General features: G+C 51.5%; 1 protein-coding gene across 4 annotated transcripts in view; it reads left to right on the top strand.

Moving 5' to 3' along the window:
* MAU2 (MAU2 sister chromatid cohesion factor) overlaps nt 1-25,313 on the top strand; it is a gene marked incomplete at its 5' end in the record, with an annotated part of 34,227 nt that overhangs the window by 4,871 nt on the left and 4,043 nt on the right. For 2 of the 4 annotated variants that reach the window (XM_082834932.1, XM_082834930.1), the window contains 16 exons: nt 9,025-9,042; nt 9,627-9,692; nt 10,398-10,493; nt 11,986-12,080; nt 14,191-14,218; nt 14,587-14,742; nt 15,884-16,030; nt 16,118-16,208; nt 17,341-17,444; nt 17,987-18,064; nt 18,370-18,435; nt 19,792-19,878; nt 21,256-21,305; nt 21,506-21,583; nt 21,797-21,908; nt 24,821-24,911. In XM_082834932.1, coding sequence (XP_082691058.1) covers nt 9,025-9,042; nt 9,627-9,692; nt 10,398-10,493; nt 11,986-12,080; nt 14,191-14,218; nt 14,587-14,742; nt 15,884-16,030; nt 16,118-16,208; nt 17,341-17,444; nt 17,987-18,064; nt 18,370-18,435; nt 19,792-19,878; nt 21,256-21,305; nt 21,506-21,583; nt 21,797-21,908; nt 24,821-24,911 — 1,363 coding nt within the window. Of the gene's footprint in view, nt 1-9,024; nt 9,043-9,626; nt 9,693-10,397; nt 10,494-11,985; nt 12,081-14,026; nt 14,219-14,586; nt 14,743-15,883; nt 16,031-16,117; nt 16,209-17,340; nt 17,445-17,986; nt 18,065-18,369; nt 18,436-19,791; nt 19,879-21,255; nt 21,306-21,505; nt 21,584-21,796; nt 21,909-24,820; nt 24,912-25,313 lie in introns of those variants that run through there. The other 2 variants (XM_082834929.1, XM_082834931.1) reach the window with 2 other exon arrangements.

Below are 25,313 nucleotides of genomic sequence, written 5' to 3'. Positions count from 1 at the left end.
AGACAGAGAAAGACAAATAGCACATGAGATCACTTATATGTGGAATTTAAAATATGATACAAATGAACTTATTTCAAACAGAAAACAGACTCACAGACATAGAAGACAATCTTATAGTTACCAGGGGGAAAAGCGGTAGGGGAAGGATAAATTAGGAGTTTGGGATTATCAGGTACAAAGTACTGTATATGAAACAGATAAACAACAAGGTATAGCACAGGAAATTATATTCAGTATCTTGTAATAAGCCATAATGAAAAAGAATATGAAAAAGTATATGTATGAATATATGTAACTTAATCACTTTGATGTAAACCAGAAACTAACACAGCAGTGTAAATGAACTATACTTCAGTTAAAAAATAAAAATATATAAGCGCTTGAGCATTTGTGGATTTTGGCATCCTCAAGGGCTCCTGGAACCAATCCCCTGAGGATACTGAGGGACAATTGTATCTTCTCCCATTCTCTCCATTCTGCCTTTTTGTTTTGCTAATAGTTTCCTTCCTGTGCAAAAGCTTTTTAGCTGGGTGTAGTCCCATTTGTTTATTTATTTTTTAAATTTATTTATTTATTTAATTTTGGTTGCATTGGGTCTTCGTTGCTGCGTGGGCTTTCTCTAGTTGCAGCGAGCGGGGACTACTCTTCATTGCGGTGCGCGGGCTTCTCATTGCGGTTGCTTCTCTTGTGGAGCACAGGCTCTAGGTGCGCGGGCTTCAGTAGTTGTGGCTCGCAGGCTCTAGAGTGCAGGCTCAGTAGTTGTGGCACACAGGCTTAGTTGATCCGCGGCATGTGGTATCTTCCCGGACCAGGGCTTGAACCTGTGTCCCCTGCATTGGCAGGCGGATTCTTAACCACTGCGGCACCAGAGAAGCCCCCATTTGTTTATTTTTGCTTTTGTTTCCCTTGCCTGAGGAAACAGATCCAGAAAAATATTGCTAAGGTTGATATCAAAGAGTACACTGCTCATGTTTTCTTCTAGGAGCTTTATGGTTTCAGGTCTTTAAGTCTTTCATCCATTTTAAGTTTATTTTTTTATATAGAGTGAGAAAGTAATTCAGTTTGATTCTTTTGCATGTGGCTGTCCAGTTTTCCCAGCACCATTTTTTAAAAATATTTATTTATTTATTTATTTATTTATTTATGGCTTAGTTGGGTCTTCGTTGCAGCACGTGGGATCTTTCATTGCAGTGCGTGGGCTTCTCTCTAGTTGTGGTGCTCAGGCTTCTCTCTAGCTGTGGTGCGTGGGCTCAGTTGCCCCACAACATGTGGGATCTTAGTTCCCCGGCCAGGGATCGAACCCACGTACCCTGCATTGGAAGGCTGATTCTTAACCACTGGACCACCAGGGAAGTGCCCCAAACACCATTTATTGAAGAGGCTGTCTTTTCCCCATTATGTATTCTTGCCTCTTTTGTCGTAGATTAATTGACTGTATAAGTATGGGTTTATTTCTGGGCTGTCTGTTCTCCATTGATCTATGTGTCTGTTTTTGTGCCATTACCATACTGTTTTTATTGCTGTAGGTTTGTAGCATAGTTTGAAATCAGGAAACATGATACCTCCAGCTTTGTTCTTTTTTCTCAAGATTGCTTTGGCTACTCACGGTCCTTTGTGTTTTCATAAAATTTTTAGAATTATTTGTTCCAGTTCTGTGAAAAATACTATTGGTATTTTGAGAGGGATTGCATTGGATCTGCAGATTGCCTTGTGTAGTATGGTCATTTTAACAATATTAATTCTCCCAATCCATGAGCACAGTATAGCTTCCATTCGTTTCTGTAGTCTTCATTTTCTTTCATTGATGTCTTAGAGTTTTCAGAGTATAAGACTTTTACTTCCTTGGTTAGATTTATTCTTAGCTACTTTACTCTTTTTGATACAGTTGTAAATGGGATTGTTTTCTTAATTTTTTTTTTCTGATAGTTCATTATTAGTGTATGGAAACACAACAGATTTCTGTATATTAATTCTGTATCCTGCAACTTTATTGAATTCATTTATAAATTATATTTTTTAGTGACATCTCTAGGATTTTCTGTATATGGTATCATGTCATGTGCAAACAGTGATAGTTTTACTTTTTCCTTTCCATTCAGCCTGTTTCTAGCAGTGGTTCATAGTCACTGTATATATATATATTTTTTTTTTTAATAAACTTATTTAATTATTTTTGGCTGCGTTGGGTTTTCATTGCTGTATGCTGGCTTTCTCTAGTTGTGGTGAGCGGGGGCTCCTCTTTGTTGCAGTGCATGGGCTTCTCATTACAGTGGCTTCTCTTGTTGCGGAGCACGAGCTCTTGGTATGCAGGCTGCAGTAGTTGTGGCTCACAGGCTCAGTAGTTGTGGCCTACAGGCTTAGTTGCTCTGTGGCATGTGGGATCTTCCCGGACCAGGGCTCGAACCTGTGTCCCCTGCATTGGCAGGTGGATTCTTAACCACTTCGCCACCGGGGAAGTCCAGTCACTGTGTATATTGTCCTTATCATATTTTGCCCACTCCGTGCTGTTAAGGAGAAGCAGCCATGCCTCAGATTGCTTCCTTGTAGCTGCTTGACTTTTGGACCCATAATTTAAATCCTTATCATCGTGGAGAGTTTTCCCTCGATTTTACAGAACCCTAAATCTTGTGGGGTCTTCCATAGAGCCACAGGGTACCCTCCGTAGGTCGCACTGTCGTTACACCTGGAAATACCTTTCTTTCTGTCAGGTGCATCCCCACGTGAAAGTTTGTCCAGATTTCAGTTAAAGTGCCATTCTTTGTAATGTTTTCCTTCTTTGGTTGTTTCTGATCTCCTTTTGTGTTGCAATGCAAGCATGCTTTTTTTAAACTTCATTCTTTATTAGCTGTGCATTTTTTCCAAATCACGGAGCTGTCAACTTTTATTCTTTCCTTTCCTTTCATTCTTTACTAGGTAAAGAATCATATAAGTGCTATAGATAAAACTTTTAATTGACCTCTGAACTTAGTATTACATTCATCTTCCTTAACTATTATTTTCATCATCTTTTGTTTTCCCTATGAGAGACTCTAACCTTGTTTGTAATCACTTTTTTATATATATAAGGGTAGATTATTATTTGTGTTTCCTCAACTGTATTTGTAAGCTTTCCAGAAGGAATATGTAATATACTCACCCATCTGCTTCATCAGTTCATTTGTTAAGGGTTCCCATCAGAGGGACGTAGGGTATTTCTCCCTTTCCTCAGCAGCTTTATCCAAGTTGCAGCCATTGGTCTCTTAGTCATACCTGCCTCTGCAGGCCTTCAGAGTACCTGCTGGCTGCTTCATTCCCTGGATCTGTTCAGCAGGTCCTGTAACTATTACAGTGCATGACAAGACACTTCACCAGAGAGCCTTCTCTTTTTGCTTATGGTTTTGGCAGGGATGGGGATGTATCTACAGAATTCTTTTTTTTTTTAAATTTATTTATTTTTTATTGTGTCAGGTCTTCATTGCTACACACGGGCTTTCTCTCGTTGCGGCAAGCAGGGGCTACTCTTTGTTGCGGTGCGAGGGCTTCTCACTGCGGTGGCTTGTCTTGTGGAGCACAGGCTCTAGGCACGTGGGCTCAGTAGTTGTGGCTCATGGGCTCTAGAGCGCAGGCTCAGTAGTTGTGGCGCATGGGCTTAGTTGCTCCACAGCATGTGGGATCTTCCCGGACCAAGACTCGAACCCGTGTCCGTTGCATTGGCAGGCAGATTCTTAATCACTGCACCACCAGGGAAGTCCCCTCAACAGAATTCTTGACTCCTTTGGGACTCTGACTAAATCATTCATGATTATAAGGAGTGTCACTTTACATCAAAATCTCTTGGCTAGATACTTTGTGAAGCTATTTCTACAGGTTTTGTGAGATTGTGTTCTTTTTCATTTCAGTTTTGCCTTGTTGTCTTTCCTCTTGCTACATTCTATTCCTGTGTAAATTTTCAGTCTTCTCTTATATTTTACTGTTTTTCAAACAGTTCCATTTCAGTCATTTGTGCTTCCACTGTGGAACTGAGAATCTTTATATCTGTACTTAGATGTGTATTTATTTCCCCCTTAACTTTCTTAATTTATCTGGAAAGTGCATCATCATCCTTAGATTTTGCTGATTTGAAAGCCACAGAGGAATAAATGCTACTTCTCTGGAATGGATTTTTCGTTATTTGCTATAATCCAGGCAGTCATTCTTTGGACAGTGGTCTTTAGTGACTGCAGGATCTGTGTTGATGCCATGTTTGCTTTCTCTGTGTGTTAGCAATGGGGCTACTTTTTAGTGGTTGTTCGTCTGACTTAGAAAGCAGCTCCAAACTGCCAGTCAGATACTCCTTAATTGTGCTTCCAGGTTTAGCCCGAGAGTCTATGGCTACCTTCCCAGCAAGTGATTAAAAGCTTCCCTTTCTTATTTTAAGGCCTAAAAGGGCTCAATTCTGGGCCTTTCATCATCAGGCACAGATGGAGCATATCTTTCATCCTTTAGGATCATGGCTGTGTCCTGGTAAATTCCATGCCACATCAGCTGGGAGCAGAACCTGGTACAGAAACTGCATTTGCAGAACTTGCTGTTAAGCATTTTCATGGAAGAGTATCTGTGCTTCCTCCTGTTCGCATTTCCATTTTCTTCACTCATTCTCTGAGTCTCCCCTGACTTCAGGAAGTGAAATGTGTTTAGGAACCTTTACTTCATGATGCTACCAACTTGCCCCCTGTCTCCCCTGCAACCCGTACTTCTTCCGGTTCCTGCCTGGGAATTATTATAGTATTCTTGGTGCTTTCCACATGCCAGGCTCTGCGTTCATGGTTCTTGGAGCACTGTCTCTTTGGATCCTCACCAAACCCACAAGGTAGAGACCACTTCCGACTTGCCGATGGCAGTACTGACCGGGATGCTTGTAGCCGTGGTCACATGGCAGAGAGAGGCAAGGCTGGCTGCTAAATGTTGTGCTTCCATCCCAGAGGAGTTTCAGTTGATAACTATTTTTACACAATTTGGTGACTTAAAAAAACCTGATTTTTAAGAAAAACTTACCTTGGTTATGAGGTACAAGAAGCCTTGAAACACTCAGCCCTGAACTGAATGCCCTAGGAATGAGAAGCGTGCTGATCCCAGCCTTTCCACCCCTCAGGGTGTATGCTAGCCCTGTGGTGACCCTTGCTTTTCCTGAGAACCCCAAGGTGACCCCAGAGGCTTCTGGTAGGGTCATTCACATCTCTGCCTCACACCTGCAGGCTTCCTGGTAGTGACGGGACTCACTTTGGCTGCTTTCGCATGACAGGAAGAAGACGTAAAAGCTATATTTTAATGTTACAAAGTAAAACATAGGTTGAGGTAGCAACCTTGGGTAATTTGTGAGATGGACGTATTTTCTAATATCTAGATTTCTGATTATGAATTTATGTTGCAAGTTTAAAAAGGTACAAAAGCAAAGTGATTTGATTGGCTTCTGACTGACAATCCTGGGGAAGTGACTGGCTCTCCATGACATGGAGCTAGTCCTACAGCTTCAGAAATGGGTCATCTTGGGGACGGCTCAGGTGTCACTGACACTGATGCCTGAGCAAGAAACAGTGACGTTTAAAGACAAGGAGATGTCTGATGCCACTTAGGAATTAGAATTTTGTGTTTAAAAGGCGTAAGCCTGGGCTTCCCTGGTGGCGCAGTGGTTGAGAATCCTCCTGCCAATGCAGGGGACACGGGTTCTATCCCTGGTCTGGGAAGATCGCACATGCCACAGAGCAACTAAGCCCGTGCGCCACAACTACTGAGCCCACATGCTGCAACTGCTGAAGCCCGAGCGCCTAGAGTCCGTGCTCTGCAACAAGAGAAACCACGACAATGAGAAGCCCACACACCACAAAGAAGAGTAGCCCCCACTTGCTGCAACTAGAGAAAGCCCTCGCGCAGCAACGAAGACCCAATGCAGCCAAAAAAAAAAAAAAGGGCATAAGCCTCAGTTCTGTGGCCATTTGTGCATGAGGAAGCCCTCATTTCCTTGTGATGATAGATAAAGTCATCATTCGTGCAACAAATGTTTCCTGAGAGCCTCCCATGTGTCAGTCCCTTCTAGGCACTGGGGACACAGAATCATGATGAGGCACATTATGGGGCTTTATCCAACATCCCCAATTTGTGTGTGTGTTGGGGGGTGTGTTGGGGGCTGGTGGCCCACAGTGCATGCATGAGAGAATGGTGGCAGATCATGGCTCTGGGAAATGGATGCTAAGGACCACTAGGATCCAGCTCCTCCAGGAGTTGGAGTGTTGCTAACTCCCATGTGGGTCCACACCTCAAACTTTGTCCTCTGGCCCCTAGAGCAGCGCTCCTGACAGCCTCTCACACTGACAGACAAGGCCTTCCAGAAGGTTTGAGTCTTCAAACTTTACACATTACTTTCCAGCTCTCCCCGTGGTCACTAAAGGCCCCAGGGGGATGTGATGCTCTTTCTCCAGCCCTCAGGTCAGAAAACAGAACTGTCAGAGACAGAAACTGATCATTAACAGACACATCTGACTTATAGAAAAAAGGTGTTAGTGGGGTCCAGCCCAAATGTCTACTGAATAGATGTTAACCACATAAAATCCCCAAATGCAGAGACATTTGATGGGCCCATGTGGGCCTGGGCCCAGCAGCACAGGCCAAGGCGCTGGAGAAGTCAGCATAGTGGGGCCCTCCCCAGGCAGTAGGCAAATGGCTGTGTCCCCTCACAGTCTGCCCACATACTTCTGTGGACTGTCCTCACGTGAATTTGGAGTATGCCTTGTGCAGTGGGGAGAGCATCCCTGGGCCACAGACTCATAAGGAAGGCTTCTTCGCCCCACTGGAGGAGTTTCACCTCTTGTTGCCCTCTTCACCTCTGTTGGGGAACAGTGACACACAGATGTAGTCAGCTTTACGCCAGGTCCTGAGGCATGGCCAAGCTTGACTTGGAAACTCAGCTGTAGGTGGTGGATTTACTGAGCCCACTCCGCCTTGGCTACCAGGCTGGGTTGTTGAGAGCAAGCCACACGGCGCTCCGAGTGGAAGGCAAATGCTTCTCATGTGTGTCTTTATCCATCCTGTACACTCTCTAAAGGGCTCCCCTTGAGTATGGAGGCCTTGCCTGAGATATGTCTTGCATGTGGAGATTAAGTCATGGAACTACAGAATCTTGAGGTGGGACCAGGTCTTAGCATGTCCCTAACCCAGCTTTTTAGTCACAGAGTTTCCTACACGGTATCTTGTCCCTCCTCCCAGTTGGTGGCCTTCAGGAGTGTCTCTAGCTCGACTGCCCTTCCCAGTGAGGAGGAGTGGCTTCTGTAGAAAGCAAGCCCCTACTTATGTGTTTACCAGCTTCATGACGTCACACGAGGCTGGAGCTAGGCCTGTCCCCACTGTCCATGTAGGTGGTATTCAGCCAAGGAGCCTCACTTGGGGCCACACTCCTGGCAGCAGGCACTGGCCGTGTCCCTCTTGGGACCCTGAGCTCCTCCTGACCCTGTTGCAGGGGAGCCTTGGGAGGGGATACCCGGGCTGGCTGCGGAGTGCCTTTTGCCTGGGCTCTATGTGCACGTGCACTTGTATGTGTGTGTGACAGACACAGGAGCCTGGTGGCTCTCCGTGTTCCCTCTTTCTCTCTGTTCTGTCCCTCTCCTCTACTCCCATAGCTCCCCCTCCTGGCCCACCTGTGTCTCTGAGGCAGCTGGTCTCCAGACCAGCTCCAAGTCTTGCTGAGCCTCTTTGGTGACTTCCGTGGCCACCACTCAGCCCCAGAGACATCTCGAGCTCCAAGGCTGTCCCGCTGGCGTCACTGGCCTTTCTCCCTGGCGGCCAGCAGACCCATGGGCCTTCAGCCTCTTTCCTCTTTCTCCTCCCTCTGCGTCCTTTGCTGCGTATAAGATGCTCTTAAAACTTGGATCTGATTGGGTGCTTTTGTTTTATGCGTCTGACTGGGTCAGGCTCCAGGGATGACATCAGGGCATTCTTACCCACAGTCACATGAGTGGCACAGAGACCAAATGGGCCTTCCAGCCTCACCTCCCTGGCCCTCTGCTCTTTGCCTGGAGCACCTCCCCTTCCTTCTTTGCCTGGTAACACCCATAGTTACATTCTCATCCTTCAAGGCCCAGCCCCAGACACCCCAACCCCCACCACCTCCCTCCACATGCGCGTGTGTGCACACACACACACCACACACACATACCACACACACTGTTCTTCCACAGAGCATGGCAAGTAAGAGTCTTCTTCTGGGCTCTGGATCTGCCTTCCAGCAACTGCTAAGGCTCTGAGAATGTTTGCAGGACGAGTGGGTCAGCAGGAACAGCGTCAGGTGTATGCTTGAGTCCTTGATAGTCTGACAGACTGTGGTCAGTGTCGTGGTGTGGCGGACTGTCCTGGGACCTCACCGCCTCCTGTTGGAATGTGAAACTCCAGGGCACAGTTATGGCCAAGTGGGAGCATGTCGTTATCTGAACCACGTCCCAGCCTGTGTACTAGCAGAGAGGGATGGTGAGCTCAGAACTCAGAATCATCCCTGCTACCCCTGGCCAGGTGCTGCCCACACCAGTCCTTCCTGGAGTACTCTTCCCTCCCCTCTGAGGCTAACTTTGCTCATTTCCAAACATCTTTTAAATGTCACTTCTCCAGGAAGGACTGACACCCACAGACCTACTCTCTAATTGTAATTAATTCCTCACGTCATGATTTGCTCTTGGCGTACTACAGTGAGTGTCATGTGGTGGCCCCTCTGTGCTCCTTCCCCTTGTGAAGCATTGCTGCTGTAGTGGGAGAGGGCTCCAATTCTGACTCTGGAGCCTGGCAGGACGGGAAGCCCGTGAGTGGGGGAGCAAGTTCATGTTCCCTTTCCCCCAGACACGCCCTGGTTGCCGGATTAGAGGAAAAGCAAGCCCACCCTCTTAGGCTGAGCAGTCCATCTTCCCACTTAACCGAACACCTGCAGCCTCTGGTGACAAGGCAACCTGTGTAAACCCCAAAGTGGAGCCAGTTAAGCAGGTGCAAAGCGTATGGTTGAGAATTAATGCTTTTTTCTTTCTCTTTCAGTGGTTGATATCACAGCAAGTATCCTTTTCTTGGTACTGTTCCCTTTAAGGGAAACTCTTTCTAAATTAAAAAAAATGTGTTATAAACTTGAATCCTACCTGTAATGCACACCTTGGGTTTGGGCTTTGCCCCACAGATTACCTGGAGCATCCCTTCAGACCAGTAGCTTCTCCCTGGGTGCTGTGCTCCTCTTCATGCCCCAGCCTCTAGCTCCACACCCAGCCAGCAGCAAGCTCAGGGATTACTGGGGGAATATGTGAACTAGGGGTTTTAGAGTGGGTGGGGATATGCCCGTCCGGCCAGCCTCTGCAGTGTAAGAACGCTGAACTGTGGCCCTTTTTTTTTTTTTGCGGTACGCGGGCCTCTCACTGTTGTGGCCTCTCCCGTTGCGGAGCACAGGCTCCGGATGCGCAGGCTCAGCGGCCATGGCTCACAGGCGCAGCCGCTCCGCGGCACGTGGGATCCTCCCAGACCGGGGCACAAACCTGTGTACCCTGCATCGGCAGGCGGACTCCCAACCACTGCACCACCAGGGAAGCCCTGTGGCCCTTTTAAACTGACCATTTTGCAGTGTCTCTACTTCCTTAACTGGACGTCATTAGATCCCGCAGTTTGAAGATGTTAAATTTGAAGCAGCAAGTCTTTTGTCTGAATTATACTGTCAAGAGGTAAGAACATATGAAGGTTTCTGAAAGCAAACTCCCTCTCCCTGTAGCAAAGCACAGTGGCAAACTGGGACTCTCAGGAGTGGATTCCCTTCCGGCTTTTAAGACTTCTCATAATTTTCTTATCTCCCACGCCTGGCATGGGGCAGCCATGGGTGATCACTTGCTAACAAAGGCTAGCAGAATCTTTTTCTACCGAGGACTGTTGGAAAACAGCCTTGTTCCTAGGCTAAAGATGATTAGTTCCTGAACAAATTTATATAGTTTAGTCTTAGGCTAAAGATGATTCCTAGGCTAAAGATGATTAGTTCCTGAACAAGTTTATATAGTTTACCTTAAGCTGGTTCCTGATGTCAGGTATAGCTGAAAATTGCCTTTCCCAGCTTTGAGCAGTGATCCCTTTTCACGCCCCTGACCCCTCTCTCTGGTTGCAGAACAGGAAAGACAGCAATTGTTATCAATTTGACTGTTCAGGATTTTGAACTAAAGCTAGTTTCTGTTTAGTTGAGTGGGGAGTTATTTTAAGGTCGATACAAAAACTTCCCAGCCAGTGAGTCTAATAAAATATCTTTTCTTCTTTAATCAAGCACATTGGCAACCCACAAATCCTTTGGTAAGTGTGAACAGGAATGGCCGCCTGGCTCCACAGCTGCTGCATAAGGAATCCAGCTTGTTTTTTCCTCCCCAAACTTCACTGTTTCCTTTCAGAATTCCGTTGATGCAGCAAAGCCACTGCTGCGGAAAGCAATCCAGATCTCACAGCAGACCCCGTACTGGCACTGCCGCCTGCTCTTCCAGCTTGCTGTGAGTACTGCGGGCCTGGCTGAGATGCGTGGGTGCCTGTTGGGGGCCGTGACCTTGGGGCACAGCTGCCTCAAGTACAAATAAGCAGACTCTGGGACACACGGGTCTTCCTCAGGCTGCTGTACTGAGCGGATGGGGACACAGGAACGTTTCTTTGACCTGCTCACAAGTCCCCTCCAGACTGTCGCCAGGAGGCGGTACTCCCAGGGTGGGCCTCTCACTCAGCAGCACCTGGGGTGATTGGTGGGAGTGTCCTTCCCCTGGAGCTGACTTGGGGCCTAGTCTTCATGTTCCCCTCCCTCCTGTTGCTCCCTTTGGCCTGCATTCATCAAAATTTAGGGAGCATTTCTTGCCAGAGGTCCACTCTGTTTTCTGAGAGCTGTGCAGAGATTCCAAGGGACTGCCTATTGGGCAAGAAATGCTGGAGTCAAGCCTTTTCTCCTAGAGCCCACTTTTGGGGTCTGCTGGGGTATAGCCTCACCCTGGTCTCCACACAGCCCCTCTACCCTCAGCCTCCCTTAAGCTCCTCAGATGTAGGTGGTGCCTGGTCCCTGCACTCTGAGATGCTCAGGTGGTGAGGGGCTCTCTAGGCTGGGCTTTCCTGGCTACAGTGGGGGCCGGGGGCTGGGTAGACTCCTTCATGAGGAGTGCCTCTTCATCCTGGGGTCTGCCCACACCTCCCCAGCACTGGCCATCCTCTATCCTCTCCTGACCCTGACACAGCCTACCCACCAGGCCACCTCTCGCCCACCCTCCATGATAAAGCTCCATCACCTGCCTGAACACACAGTGGGTGCTGGGCTGCAAGTGTCCCCTGCTCCCTGGGGGAGCATTAATGCCAGGAGGATTTGGCTCAGAGGGTCCCCTGCTGAGAAGAGCTCACCTAGCCTGGGCCCCTGCCTTCTTTCCAGGCTTTTTTCTGCCCTGCACGTGCACTGTCCTCCTTTTATCCTCCATGTGCTTTTGTGCCTGCTGGCAGAGGAGGAAGCAGGCCAGGCGGTGAGTCACCTGCCTCAGGTCACAGTATTGGTTTGTGCTGTGAGCACGGATCCCAAGATCTCAACCAAGGCTCCACAGGTGTCCCTGCCTTTCAGCCTGTCAAGGCTCCTGGGTTTGAAACTCCCATAGGTACTTACCCCTGAAAGAGTCCCTCCTTGTTTGAGGCTCCTCTGGCTGCTCCCCTAGTGACCACCCCCTGAAGGTGACCTGGGAAGCATTCAAACATACTCGCACAGCCTTGGAGGGGTCTGCACCTGTGAGTGTTAACTGCTGGTTGTATGCACCATTAAGCTTAGATGATGTACACTATAAATGAAGTGGAGTTCTGTACCCAAACACTGTTGATGAGATAATATGCTTAGTTTAGCTGAAAACTGACACTGAGGCAATTTTGTTGATGTAGGGAGGTTCAGTTTAACTCGCCAGCCATAAGGTCAGGTACTGTAAAGCAAGTGGTTTGGAAATGAGGGTCATTGTTCTTTCTTCTTTTCAGCAACTGCACACACTTGAGAAGGACCTGGTGTCAGCCTGTGACCTCCTGGGTGTGGGGGCCGAGTACGCCCGGGTGGTGGGATCTGAGTACACACGGTAGGCACTCTCTCCCTGGCCCCTCCTCCTCTTACTTGGAAAGAATTTGGCCATCTTGATCCTGGACAACAAATAGAAATGGCATTTCAGCATGAAACGATGGCCACCCTTATACATAGTAAGAGACATGCAAATTAAGGCAGCACCAAGATGCTGTGCCCCATCGATTCGTGAAGTAAGAAGTTGAGTTGACTGTGAGGGTGAGGGGCAGCTGGCATTCTCAGCACCATCAGCACTTGCACGTTTCTAGTATCTCTTGAAATAAAAAGGGCTCGTATGATTTTCTGGGTTGATCCCCTTCCTGGTGCAGTGCAAGAGTGGTGCTTGTAGAGAGTGTGGGCAGCGTGCTTGGCAACCAGTGTCCCCACTCAGGGGACACCCAGGAGTTTTTAGATACATAACAGGAGACAGAGTAAGTGGACATTTGTGTAAAAGAAGGGACATAGGTTCATGTTATGCGTGAAACTGCTTAGACTACCTGGAGGCTAATGCCCTGGGGTTGGGGTCAGGGGTCAGAGGCCACCAGTGCTTCACTGTGTGCCCTCTAAGAGAGCCTCCAGTCTGTCTCTTTTTCCCCTAAAGAGAAGAATCCTCTGTAGTAGGATTCCAGACTCCAGGTAGCAGCGCTCTTATTCTATTGTGCATTGGGATTCTGGAAACACAAAATCTAAGCTTGTCCCATGGGGTTATTGGGACAGAACAGTCCCTAACTCCATTCTCTAAGCTCTGGACTTGCAAGTGCTCACAGGGGTCCACACAGTTCCCCACAGGCTGTCATCCCTCGACCAACCTGCCCTGGGATGGACACTGTCACACAGTCTGGTCTGTGTTCCTGGCCCGTCTTATCCTCCTCGTGCTGTGGCCATCACTGGATTCAGGGTGACACTCATGCCTTGGAGGGCATGGGGATGGCCACACACTGCACATGTTCAGTCACAAGTGTCCTCAAACAGGTCTCTGTACCACTGTGGGCGGGGGACCTGGGTGGGCCTCACTAGGGCATGATGCCTACAGGTCGCCTGACACACAACTTCTGATCTTGGGCATATGGCCTAGTGATGTGACAATATGGGAACCTTGACGTGAAGTTCGAGGCCTTAGATTTCAGCAGTCAGACAGTAGACCCTAGAGTGTCCACACCATGAGGTAACAACAAGGAATGGCGAGGTGGCTGGGAGTATAGACATCTCTCACTGTGTGACTGGGACCCCCCTCCACCTCAGTCTACTCACCTGGAATGATGCCCATTTGACGGGGTGTCAGCTGCAGCACATGGGGACTCTGCACAGACTGGCAGGACAAAGACTTAGATGTTGAACAAACTGTGACGACAGCCCAACAGCCGATCCTAAAAGCCTGTCCCAACGCCAGTGCCGTGAGCAGCCCCTAGGCACTGGGGTGAGGCTGGGCTGCCCTCCTCTGTCTTTTGGCAGTCTCGTAAACCTTTTAATGTGTTCATTTTATTATTTTTCTTGCTGATGACAGCAGTACGTGCTTGTTTATTAGAAAGTGCAGAAAGATTTAAGAGAGACAGTAGAAATCTCCTGGCCACGCCACCCTTGAGTGTGGGGACAGCGGGCAGCGAGGCTGCTGACATGCCTAGGCTTCCTGAGTTTCATCCCCTTAGCCCTCAGGAGAGCCCAAGGGGGCTTGGCTGGTTATAGGCAAGGAAGTGGGGGCACAGAGGGGCCACAGTGAGGTGCAGATTTCAGTTCGGGCACCTGAGGCTGATTACTTACCCGCCTTCTCTCCTTGCCTCACCCTGTGCTGTCCCCAGACATGGAACCTGTGATCTGCTGTGTCAGCGAGAGTAAGGTTATGGTGGATGTGCTGTCCTGTACCCTGCCCCTCTGTGCTTTCTGAGTACATGTTTCTGCTTTCTGAGCTTTTGAACCACATGAGCGTCTAAACAGGAAAAAGCTAAAGACAAATAGAATAGAACAAAATAGAGCCCTCTTATAAATAAAACAGACCTAATTGGCCAGGGCCCATCGCCATCCATTTAACTGTCCCAGAGGTGGCTCGTTAGGTTCCTGTGAATGTTGAGGTGGCACAGTCATCCCAGGGGGTGCCTGAGTCTCCCAGACCTGACTACCCCTCTCTTTTCCAGGGCACTGTTCCTGCTCAGCAAAGGGATGGTAAGTGGAGGCTGGATGGGATGGGACTGGTATGGTGGACGTGAGGCTGGGTCCCCATGAGGTCTGCCAAAGCCTCGCCTGCTTGCCATGTTGTGGCCCCTCAGGCGCCCAGACCCTCACGCATGGCAGGCAGCCACGAGGGGCAGGCCCGTGTCCCCCAGCTGGATTCAGAGGTAAAACTCAGGTTCCAGGTTGTGGGGTCTGTGCTGATAGAAGAGCAGCCTGGGTTGGAGCTGCCTAGACCTGGGTTCCAGCCCGGCTATGCACCCTCCCTTCGTGGTGCCAGCAGTCCCACAGCGCGTGGGCAGGCGGGTGGCAGTCCTTTGTACCAGGAGGGTCTCCCAGCACGTGCACCTCTCCCTCCCCAGCTATTGTTGATGGAGCGCAAGTTGCAGGAAGTCCACCCACTACTGACCCTCTGTGGACAGATAGTTGAGAACTGGCAAGGGAACCCCATCCAGAAAGAGTCTCTGCGTGTCTTCTTCCTGGTGCTCCAGGTGACCCACTACTTGGATGCTGGGCAGGTATGTAGTGCCTCTCACCTGAGGGCTGCTGGGGAGGAGGCAGGTGGTGGGTGGGCCTGTAAGCTAAGACATCAGCTCTGTGATTTCCTCCTGTCCCTCACCACTGGGCACGTCTGTCATTCAGGGCTCGATTCCCCCACAGCCCTGTCGTGCTCTGGCATGAATACTGTGCCTCTGTGGACAGAGGGCACTCAAGGAATGGGTCTGTCCCATTTCTGCCCTTATAGCGGGAATAGCTGTGGCCTCACACACATCTACTCAGTGTGTGAATGGTCAAATGACCTTGAGGGCAGTTTGGGGAATCCAAGAAAATACACTGGGGATTCTGGCATGGTGCCTGGCATACAGCAGGTGCTCAAGCAGTGTCTGTCCACCACCCCCCAGTTAATGACAGCTTTGTGGGAGTTGAGAAGGGACTAACAAAATCAGCTATGTTTGAGGCACATACACAAAAAGCCCATAACCCTCATATGGTTGAGGAGCAGCTGTACCTGTACGTGGGGGAACGTCTCAGCCTTTTGGACAGGTGCTGCTCCACGCACCCTCCCCACCCTGTCACGCTTCCTCAGTTCCCCCACGCGCACCCACCTTTGCTTGTTGGGCCGAGCACTTCAGTCAACACATAGGAGCACAGTGCAAATTCTCACAGGGTGCTGACGGCTGTGGATATGGCCTGTAGGGCCTCGGGATGGGGCTTCCTGATGCAGAAAGGCCAGTCTGTGTAAACCACGGCACCTGCAGGACTCCGAGTGGCCACTTCACACCCCCCAGGATAACCAGCCGTGTCCTCCTCTCTTGGGGTCACTGCAGGAAGGAGAAAATGTGGCTGGAGCAGGGTCTTTGAACAGGCCTTTCCCAGGCCTTGGTGTTGGGCCCTGCACTGGGGGGGATGGAGCCTCAGTGCCACAGATGACCCTCCTGGCCCTGCCCTGTGCCTTGAAAGCTGGCTGACCCATCTGGGGGGATGGGCTTCCTGCAAGTGGTGGGTGTGGTAGGAGTTCCCAGGAAGGAAGGGCTGAGGGGCCGATGGGCAGGCAGGACCTGGCTAGCTGCCACTGTGGGGATCTGCCTCCTAAGGGTGGTTGGCATCTGATAGGAGCAGACGGGTGCTCAGGTGTGCATTGCTGTCTGCCTGCTGCAGGTAAAGAGTGTGAAGCCATGCCTGAAGCAGCTGCAGCAGTGCATCCAGACCATCTCCACACTGCACGATGATGAGATCCTGCCCAGCAACCCCGCTGACCTCTTCCACTGGCTGCCCAAGGAGCACATGTGCGTGCTTGTCTACCTGGTGAGTCCCTGGAGGGGCCGGGGCCTGGTGGCCCAGGTGAGAGAGGAGAGGGCCCCAGTGACCACCACCATCTGATCTTGTCACCAGGTGACTGTGATGCACTCCATGCAAGCCGGCTACCTAGAGAAGGCACAGAAGTACACAGACAAGGCTCTCATGCAGCTGGAGAAGCTCAAGAGTAAGTCAGGCTCTGTGGGGCTCAGTGGGTCAAGTAGCCCCCTGGTGGGCGGCCCGATCACCACCTCCTATGCTGGGCCTGAAGGACCTTTAAAGACTGCAGCACAGGTCCCTGCCCCATGGGTCTTGTTACACCAGTTGGCAGATGGGGACGATCCAGGTTCGGGCAGAGCAGGCCAGGCCTGGGCTGGATCCTTGATCCCCAAGGGGTTGTGTTGTGGGGTGGTTGTGCCGTCTCTGTCCTGTCCCCCTCACTGCGCAAGATAGCCACGAGGGTTAGCGGGACTCCACTGGGGGCTGCTGGGGCGGCAGTGCTCAGTTGAAACAGGTGTTGGCTGCTTTTGCTGTCTATTATCAGTATCGTGATGTGGATTATGTTCAGGGTGAGGTTGGGATTGGAACTGACTGACAGCAGGTCCTCTGGAGGCCCTGGGTTCTTCCCGGATGCTTGACTAATCCATCCTGTGAGATCAAGGACCTTTGACTAGTAGGAACCCAGGGCCCCACACATCCCTGGCTGGCTTGTGCGCCTGTTAACCTCATTCATTCCCTGTGCCCTTGTCAGTGCTGCTGGGGAAGAGCCTTAGAGCCAGAGAACCAACAATGCCCGCGGGGGCTGCGGTTCTTTCCCTTCAGATGAGTTGGGAAAGTGCTGTCTGGTTCCAATGTGAGGACAGCCGCTTGGGGCAGCCAGAAGCTAGGGTCCCCCCACTGTTGCCTGAGGCCTATCACGTGGTCTCAGTCTCCCAGACAACTTCAGCATTTCTAGAATGTGTTGTGTCCAGAGTGACCTTGAGCACTCAGCTGGGTCGGGGTGTGGTGAGGATGGAAGACAGATCCCTCCAGAATTTCTTGCTCTTACTATACTCTGGTCACCAAAGCCTGCTATGAGCCTGTTTCCTCACCTAGACAGGGAGATGCACCCCCTCGCTTAAGGGTGCTGTGGACACCGAGTAAGGTGACAGACTGGGTGCTGGGCCAATGTCCAGCGGAGCAAGTGGGCTCAGACCCAGGTAGCTATGGGCCTGGTGTGGCCGGAGGGCTCGAAGCCCCTAGGAGGCAGGGGTCAGTGTCTCCTCAGTTGTCTCCTCCGCCCACGCTTCGAATGCTCACCTCTGCCTCTCACCCCCCAGTGCTCGACTGCAGCCCCATTCTGTCCTCCTTCCAAGTAATCCTGCTCGAGCACATCATCATGTGCAGGCTCGTCACAGGACACAAGGCCACAGCGCTTCAGGAGGTGAGGCCACTGGGGGCTGCACACACACAGGGTGGGAAGGCTGAGGGGTAGAGTGGTTTGAGTTTGCTGGGTCTCGGAGGGTGTCGTGTGGGAGAATGTAAATGTGTCGCCAGTGCGTGTCAGCAGGACGTCATCTGTCGTATGCCTATAACTTGGCAGTCCACAATCCTGTGTGGACACAACCGATCAGAGCCTTTTACCTAAAAGTTGGCATGCCCAAGGAACATGGGGTCTGGAGTTTTAGGGTCCCCTGACGGCAGTTCTAGCACTCCTCCTGCCCTGTGATCCGTAATCCCTTACGCCCACCTTCCTGAAAGGGCATGGGGGCCTTGATAAGGGTGAAGGTACTGTACAGCTGAGACACAAGTTGGAAAGGGAGACGGCGGGTAATGGACAAGGGTCACCATCCTCAAAGAGGTCAAGGCTGTGCCTAATCCTCACAATGGGCACATCCGCTGGGACTTTGTCTCTCCTCAATGCTACGGGGACACTGGGTCCCACATTACAGGCCAAGTGATGTCAGACATGCTCTCTCCCGGCAGATCTCCCAGGTCTGTCAGCTGTGCCAGCAATCCCCCCGGCTCTTCTCCAACCACGCAGCACAGCTGCATACACTGCTGGTGAGTGCATGAGGGCTGCCCGCCCCCAGCCCCACCCCTGCGAGTAACCCTCTGACCACCACCCCCGGCAGAATTCAGAACCTTCCCTGTGGACTTCACTCTGACAAGCATGTCATCAAGTCCAAGTTGACTTAGGTCCCGGGAGGCAGGAATAATTAAGCATGCCATCTTTCTCCCTGTTTGTCAGGGTAAAGCTCAGATATAGCCAGCTCAGTAGAGTCACTTGTCAGGCTCGCCTGGGTGCAGCTGTGCAGCCCCGGGCAAGCTTCATGTGGCTCTGAGCCCTCAGCATCTTCTTCTTCCAGGGCCTGTATTGTGTCTCTGTCAACTGCATGGACAACGCTGAAGCCCAGTTCACCACAGCTTTGCGGGTAAGGTGCCGGCCCTCGCTTTACGGGGCAGGCAGTGCTTCTCAGTAAGGAGTCGGGCGTGGTCTGTGATGAGGACAACAGCCATACAAAACCATGGTCAACGGGTGACTCCACCAGCATTCAGCCTGATGCCAGTGGTGACAGTGATGCACCATTTATCCAGGGCTTTCTGTGTCACGTCTTGTGCTGCTCAGCTGCAGACAAGGCCAGCACTCGCAGCACAGCTTAATGAGGGATAGCTGTGGGCAAGGGGGCTCCTGGCTAGCCTGCAGTGGGGCTTCCCCAGCTAACTCAGGGCTGGTGCCATGGCCTGTTCAGCCACTTTCGCTCATGATTCCCAGTCTTCCTGATAGCCTGCCAGGTGGCGTTGACTTGTGTCACAGCTGTGACTTGTGTCACAGCTACTGGTCGGCTGGTGCTGCTCACTACAGTGGTGCCAGGACCACCCCACCTTGCCCGCGGCCCTATGGAGGTCTCTTGGACCCTCCTTCCCCATCTCAGTTCCTACACAAGTGGCTGCTGCTTGTTTGGTTCAACATCAAAATTCCCGACGGATGGTGTGTTGTCCCAGGAAGTCCTCCCCATTGGCTGGGAGAGGGCTGGTGGTGCAGCCAGGACTTGGGCCCAAACCCCGCATGACCCCCAACCACACGCTGTTCCTGTGGTCCCATGACAAACATATTGGAGCATCTCTGCTCAGATCAGATGACCCTCTGGACCTCCTTGGCACCTGCCAGGGGCCTCCAGGTGGAGTTTGTGCTTCCCAGGCACCCTTGGCCTCCTTCACAGCTGTGCTCCCTCAGCCGCATTGGGAATGCTCAGCCTGCTCAGCTTGGTCCCTCTCGTGGCCGTTCTTGTCCCCCCAGAAGAACTGGGGATCAGGGTCTGTCCACCACCAGCCGTTAGAAGCATTTCTGGTCTCTAACAGCTTCGGCTTCTTCCAGGCAGGATCCCTGCCTCCCTGAGGATCAGCGTACTCCTCTGCTGTGTCAGCACACGGGTCCTGGGGTTACCACCTGTGGCGTAGAGGGAGGGCCCTGCCAGGTCTCAGACCGAGAGACAGCAGAGAATAGACCAAGCTGTGGTGTGTTCTGAGGGCAGGATCAGTGTGACTGGCTTTTCTTTTCTGTTTCCGGAATTTCCCATAACGTGGGTGATTGTTTTATAATGAAAAGAACTAACAGTTTTGTTGTCCTTGGGTTTAGGAGGCAAGGGGTGTGTGTTTGAATGAAAATAATAAGGACATTCCAAGGTAGCCACTGTGGAGCGTTTGGGTGGCTCTGATGCCGCCAAGCGGCCCCCATGTGACATGACTGCCCAGCCCAGCCCCCTAATGCCCTGTGTCTCCCATTCCAGCTCACCAATCACCAGGAGCTGTGGGCCTTCATCGTGACCAATCTGGCGAGTGTGTATATACGGGAAGGAAATAGACACCAAGAGGTAGTAGGTGACATGCTTCATGTTTGGTATCCTTTGTTTCAACTCTTACTTGGAGGGGGGCGTGGGGGGAGTGTTGTCCTGGGCACCAGCAAATCTCAGCAGCCCTGGCGTATTTGCCCTCCAACAAGGTGTCACACGCAGCGGAGCGTAGGCATGGCTGGGGGAAGGCCAAGTCTAGGACAGAAACGTTCCCATAGCCAGTTAGCACTTTTCCCTACTGAAAACGAGCCAAGCTTTACTGAATCCCTCAGAAAAAAAACCCAGTTTCTTGTACCCTGAGATATCTGTTCTAGAACATTGGTGAGGCCTCATGGCTCAGTTATGAGGAGCAACAGCTTGGGCAGCTGTCTGCACTAGGCCCCTAGGTTGTTCTGGTGCCCCAACCTGCTGAGGCAGGGAGGTGGGCCAGAGCTTGACCTCGCAGGATAAGTCCCTCCCACTAGGTTCCCCTTGCAACACCTCCTTATCCCTGCAATCCCCCCCAGCCCTGACCCCTCTAGAGTATCTCAGATTCAGCCACTTGTCTCCACCCCTGTGGCCTTCATTTCTTAGTTCAGGCCACTATCACCTCTTGGCTACAAAAAGCCTAGCTGACTTCCCAGGTGATTGGTTAGCTTGAATGCTTTGGGTAGAAAGCCCAGTGCAGGACTTCCCTGGTGGCACAGTGGTTGAGAATCCGCCTGCCGATGCAGGGGACATGGGTTCAATCCCTGGTCTGGGAAGATCCCACACACCACAGAGCAACTGAGCCCGTGTGCCACAACTACTGAGCCCACCCGCCTAGAGCCCATGCTCCGCAACAAGAGAAGCCACAGCAATGAGAAGCCAACGCATCACAACGAAGAGTAGGCCCCGCTCGACGCAACTAGAGAAAGCCCACGCGCAGCACCGAAGACGCAACACAGCCAAAAAAAAATAATTAATTAATTTTTTAAAAACACCTCATTTATTAAAAAAAAGAAAGAAAGCCCAGTGCAGTTGCTCCAGTAGTCAGGAAGCACAGTGGGCAGGGTCATGAGGGCCTGGTGTGGCCTTGGTGGTCTCGGAGGAGTTTGGTTCCCTTGTGTCTCCTCCCCACCCCCACCCCATTGTCTGCCTCCTGAAGGGACTGTGTGGGTACTGGGTGAAGCCTCAGCCCACTTCAGCCCTTATCCACCAGCACACCCTCCATATGACAGCCAAAGGGCACCTAAGATGTCAGTGATGTTGCAGGTCCTGCCCCTTCTCCCGGCAGGTTGCTTACAGGCATGGGATTTGGGGTACGGGAACGTTCCTCAGGAAGTTGCAGGCAGCCCTAGTCAATTTACTAGCATATCTGGGGCCGAGCTCTCATATTTAGAAATGTGGAATTATCCTAACTTGCAGACATTTCTTTCACAGCTGTACAGTTTGTTGGAGAGGATCAATCCAGACCACAGCTTCCCTGTCAGGTAGGCTGCCCCAGGCCCTGAGTTCTACTTTACTAGCTATCTTATGTTTTCTCTGCTCTTTGGGGTGGCGTGAGCACCTGTGGGGCCCTAGACTGCCCCATGTACCCCAACACCTCATACACCCCCACCCACTCCCCTTTTGTAAATCTGCTGCTTTCACAAAAACCCCACCAAGGTGTGACGCTCCGCTCTCCCCTCAGCTCGCACTGCCTCCGAGCAGCAGCTTTCTACGTGCGTGGGCTCTTCTCCTTCTTCCAGGGACGCTATAACGAGGCCAAGTGAGTACTGGGAGAGGGCAGGTGGCCTCGTGCCCGGCACCTCCCGGTGTTTCTCTTCCCCCAGCAGCATGTGCCCAGGTCCCCTGTCCCTGCCCTTCCCACCCACTGCCCGATGGGGTGGGTGGCCCTCTGCTCAGGACCTCAAGGCCACTGCTGCTTTTTCTTCCCCAAAGGCCTCCCAATGGGGCCTCATCATCTGTTCTTCTCATGAAGGCGATTTCTGCGGGAAACCCTGAAGATGTCCAATGCAGAGGACCTGAACCGGCTTACAGCCTGCTCCCTTGTGCTCCTGGGCCATATCTTCTATGTGTTGGGAAACCATAGGGTGAGTGTCAGGGGTCAGGCTGAGGGGCATGGGGCCAGGGTGGTGCTTAGTGGGGAGAACCTAGCAAGGAAGTGCCTCCCATTCTGTGCCCCACAATGATCGCGTCTCACTGACCCCTCACCCACCATTGCTCCGTGAGGCTCAGCCAGGGCAGAGGCACTCTGGCTCAGCCAGCCTGGGCAGGCAGGGCTGGGGGAGCTTTGGATCCCTGGAGGATGCATCTGTGGGGCAGACAGGGCCAGTGTTGGTCATGGGCAGTCGTCAGGCAAAGCCCCAGGGCTCAGTGGAGCTAGAGCTGGTCAGGCTGCCCAAAACTGGCAAGGCTGAGGGCAGGTTCCCTTTCCTGTTAATACTTGGGGAGAAGGAGTGTGTCCTCTCAGTCACAATCCCAAGGATTCCATCTCTGCCCATCACACATGGTGTCTTCAGTGCACTCTGTGTTTTTACCCTCACCAACAGTGCCCCCCTAGGCCTGGTCCCCACCCATGCCAACTGGTCTCTGGTGGGATCAGTTGACTCCGAGTCTCCCCATCTGGGGGTGTATGTATATCTCACCTGCTCTAACCCATCGACCATACAGGGTCTTTAATTTTTTAAAGAAAATATTTGTCAGTATAAAATACGGCATGTATTTTATTTCTCATAGAAAGTCTGAGAAGCAAAGGAGAAAGTCATCGCATGTCTTGTGTCTTCCAGCTCTTTTCCATTGCCTGCCTCTGCCCATGCATAGGTTCTGTTTATCAGGCTGTTTTATAATTTTATGTCTGGTCTTCCTGTGTACCACTGTGTTGGAGCTTTTTTCTAATGGCAGTGAGAATTTTTAAGCTGCATCAACTCCGTAGTTTAGCCAAATGCACTTCAGCTGTTTTTTGGGGACAGATAGTGCAGGGTACTTGTCTTGGCCCATAAAGTTCTATCTGATCAAGCCCCGGGGCTTCTGAAGGGTGCGTGCTTTTAAGGAGCCTGGTGCATCCCCTTCCCCACAGTCATGTGGTAAGCATTTGCCAGGCCAACATGCCCTGTAGCTGTGGCCTGAACCCTGTGGGGTATCATCACCCTGAAAGGAGGAGGACCAGTACTAAGTTCTCCCTTCTGAGTGTAGCTCCACTCCTTCTACAATACCTGTCACACTACTCACTGAGCACAGTGAGGGCAGTGGCCTCAGTGTGTATCTGGGGGTTAGGCAGGGACAAGGTGCTCAACGTGAGGCTCCACTGAGTGTAGGCCAACTGCCTTGTGTCTTGGTGCAGTGGCTGCGATTACCTCGTTGCCAGATGGGGAGACTGAAGGCACAGAGCCCCAAATTTTAAAAAAATAATAAAAATTTTTAAAAAGGGACTTCCCTGGCAGTCCAGTGGTTAAGACTCCACTCTTCCACTGCAGGGGGCACAGGTTCAGTCCCTAGTTGGGGAACTAAGATCCCGAATGCCGCATGGCGTGGCCAAAAAATAAATAAATAAAGTTAAAAAAAAAAAAGTGACACAGCCCCAAACTGCAAACCTAGGCTTAGAACCCAGACCTTGTTGGCTCTTGTTTGTCCAGAAGCTGCCTTTAGGATGGGCAGAGCAGCTCTTCAGCTGCAGCTTCTGGTTCATGTTTGGGACAGTCCCGGAGGAAATTATAGAGCTTATTTGGGAACCTCTGCTGCTCCCTTTGTGCCTGGGCCCACGTGGGGTAACGTGGGGCCACCAAGAGTCCTCAAACCCAGGTCCCGCCTCAAGCAGCTCCAGGTCTGGAGGAGACACTGCCTGCCCCGGGCCTGCCAGGCCAGAGTGTCCTTAGGCATTACAAGTTTGCGGGTGGTGTCATACAGGACCGCTCTCAGGATCACACCGCTCTTCAAACCCAGGTTTTGTGGGGCAGCCCCAAGCTGTCATGGGGGAACCTGAGCCAAGGGGGACTCTCCCTCCTGGAAGCTCCCTCCCAGCCCCAGGCCTAGAGGAGGAGAGTAGTTTTTCCTGTTCTGTGCATTCTGAGGTCTTAGAAGGGCTTGGTTCAATTTTGAAAAGTTTTGAGACCCACCTGGAGCTTATCTTCAAGGTGCTGGCCACAGGGCAGCATAAAGTCACTGGGCTTTTGTGTCTATGTGGTGGCATGTCCTGCACAACCGTGGCCATGTTGAATCTGGGCCTCAGGAGTTGGTTTTGAGGATTTGTACGTGTCTGGGCTACATGCCAAGTGTCCCCCAGGCTGCAAGGTATTGCTGCATTGGGAGTTTTCCCAGTGTCACCCTGAACCCAACATTTAGGCCAGCAGGCTGTGGTCTCTGGACTGGGTGGAGTCAGAGCAGTGCTGCTGGTCACTGTGGGGTCAAGGATGGGTGTTTACAGCCCCCAGCGGCTCTCACTCAGCTCCTCCTGGGGATTAGGGGCTGGGGGTGCTGTTGCAATCACGTGGTGGAGTCAGGGTTGGAGGGTTTAAACATCCTGCTGCCTCAACAGCCCTGTGTGTCCCAGGTGGCGTCGCACAAGAGCAGGCTCGTACATAGAAGAGAAACTTCTCTTCCTCTCTCTTTTGTTCGTTCAGCCCTTGTTGCTCCTGCCAGGACAGACTGCTGCCTTTGCCCAGCCCTGGGACCCCTGAATCTGTATTTCTAATCAGTTCCTGATATGGGTCCAGGGCTGACTGCCACCAGTGCCTTTTCCTCTGGCTAGAAAGACAAAGGCACATAGAGTTGCCCATGGCCGTACCCCAGGGAGGAGGCACATGCAGAGCTGAGGCGTGGGGGCAGTTTATTTTTCCAAGGTGGTTGAGGAGTACTTCGGAGAGGGTTATTTGAGATAGGCTCTGAAGTAGGAGTGGGTATATGCCAAGCAGCAGGAGGTCACAGGTGGGGCCCACGCTGTCCCTGCCACCAGCCCTTTCTACCACCAACCCCCGCCCTTGACTCCTCTACTGCTCTCGATCGACAGGAGAGTAACAACATGGTGGTGCCGGCCATGCAGCTAGCCAGCAAGATCCCAGACATGTCAGTGCAGCTGTGGTCATCGGCCCTGCTAAGAGGTGAGTAAGAGATTGGGGCTTCTGGGTAGAGCCAAAGGCTAGAGGATCCTAGGTAAGCCTTGCTAAGCCTCTGCTTCAGACTGGGCCTCTGCAGGCCATAGCCCCAGTTCTAGCACATTCTCAGGCTTCTCAGGAGGGCCTGTTTGAGGGCAGTGGGCTCGTTCATATAGTGAGATCTATGCAGAATCTGATTCTGTCTCTCTGGGACCCACAAGGCTAGTTCTTGGCATCTGAGTGAAGAATTGAGCTGTGAGCCCTGGCACTTGGCCTCAGTTTCTTTCCCATGAATGGGGATGGCAGTCATTTCTGTCAGGCAGGACGAGCCGGGGTGCTCAGCAGGTGTCATTGTTGTTACTGCTGCTCTCCCATTTACAGGTTGTGAAACTGAGGCCCATAGACTCA

Source organism: Leucopleurus acutus, assembly GCF_964270905.1.
Source record: "Leucopleurus acutus genome assembly, chromosome: 3".
Classification (NCBI taxonomy): Eukaryota; Metazoa; Chordata; class Mammalia; order Artiodactyla; family Delphinidae; genus Leucopleurus; species Leucopleurus acutus.
This window is presented reverse-complemented; position numbering and strand designations above follow the sequence as displayed.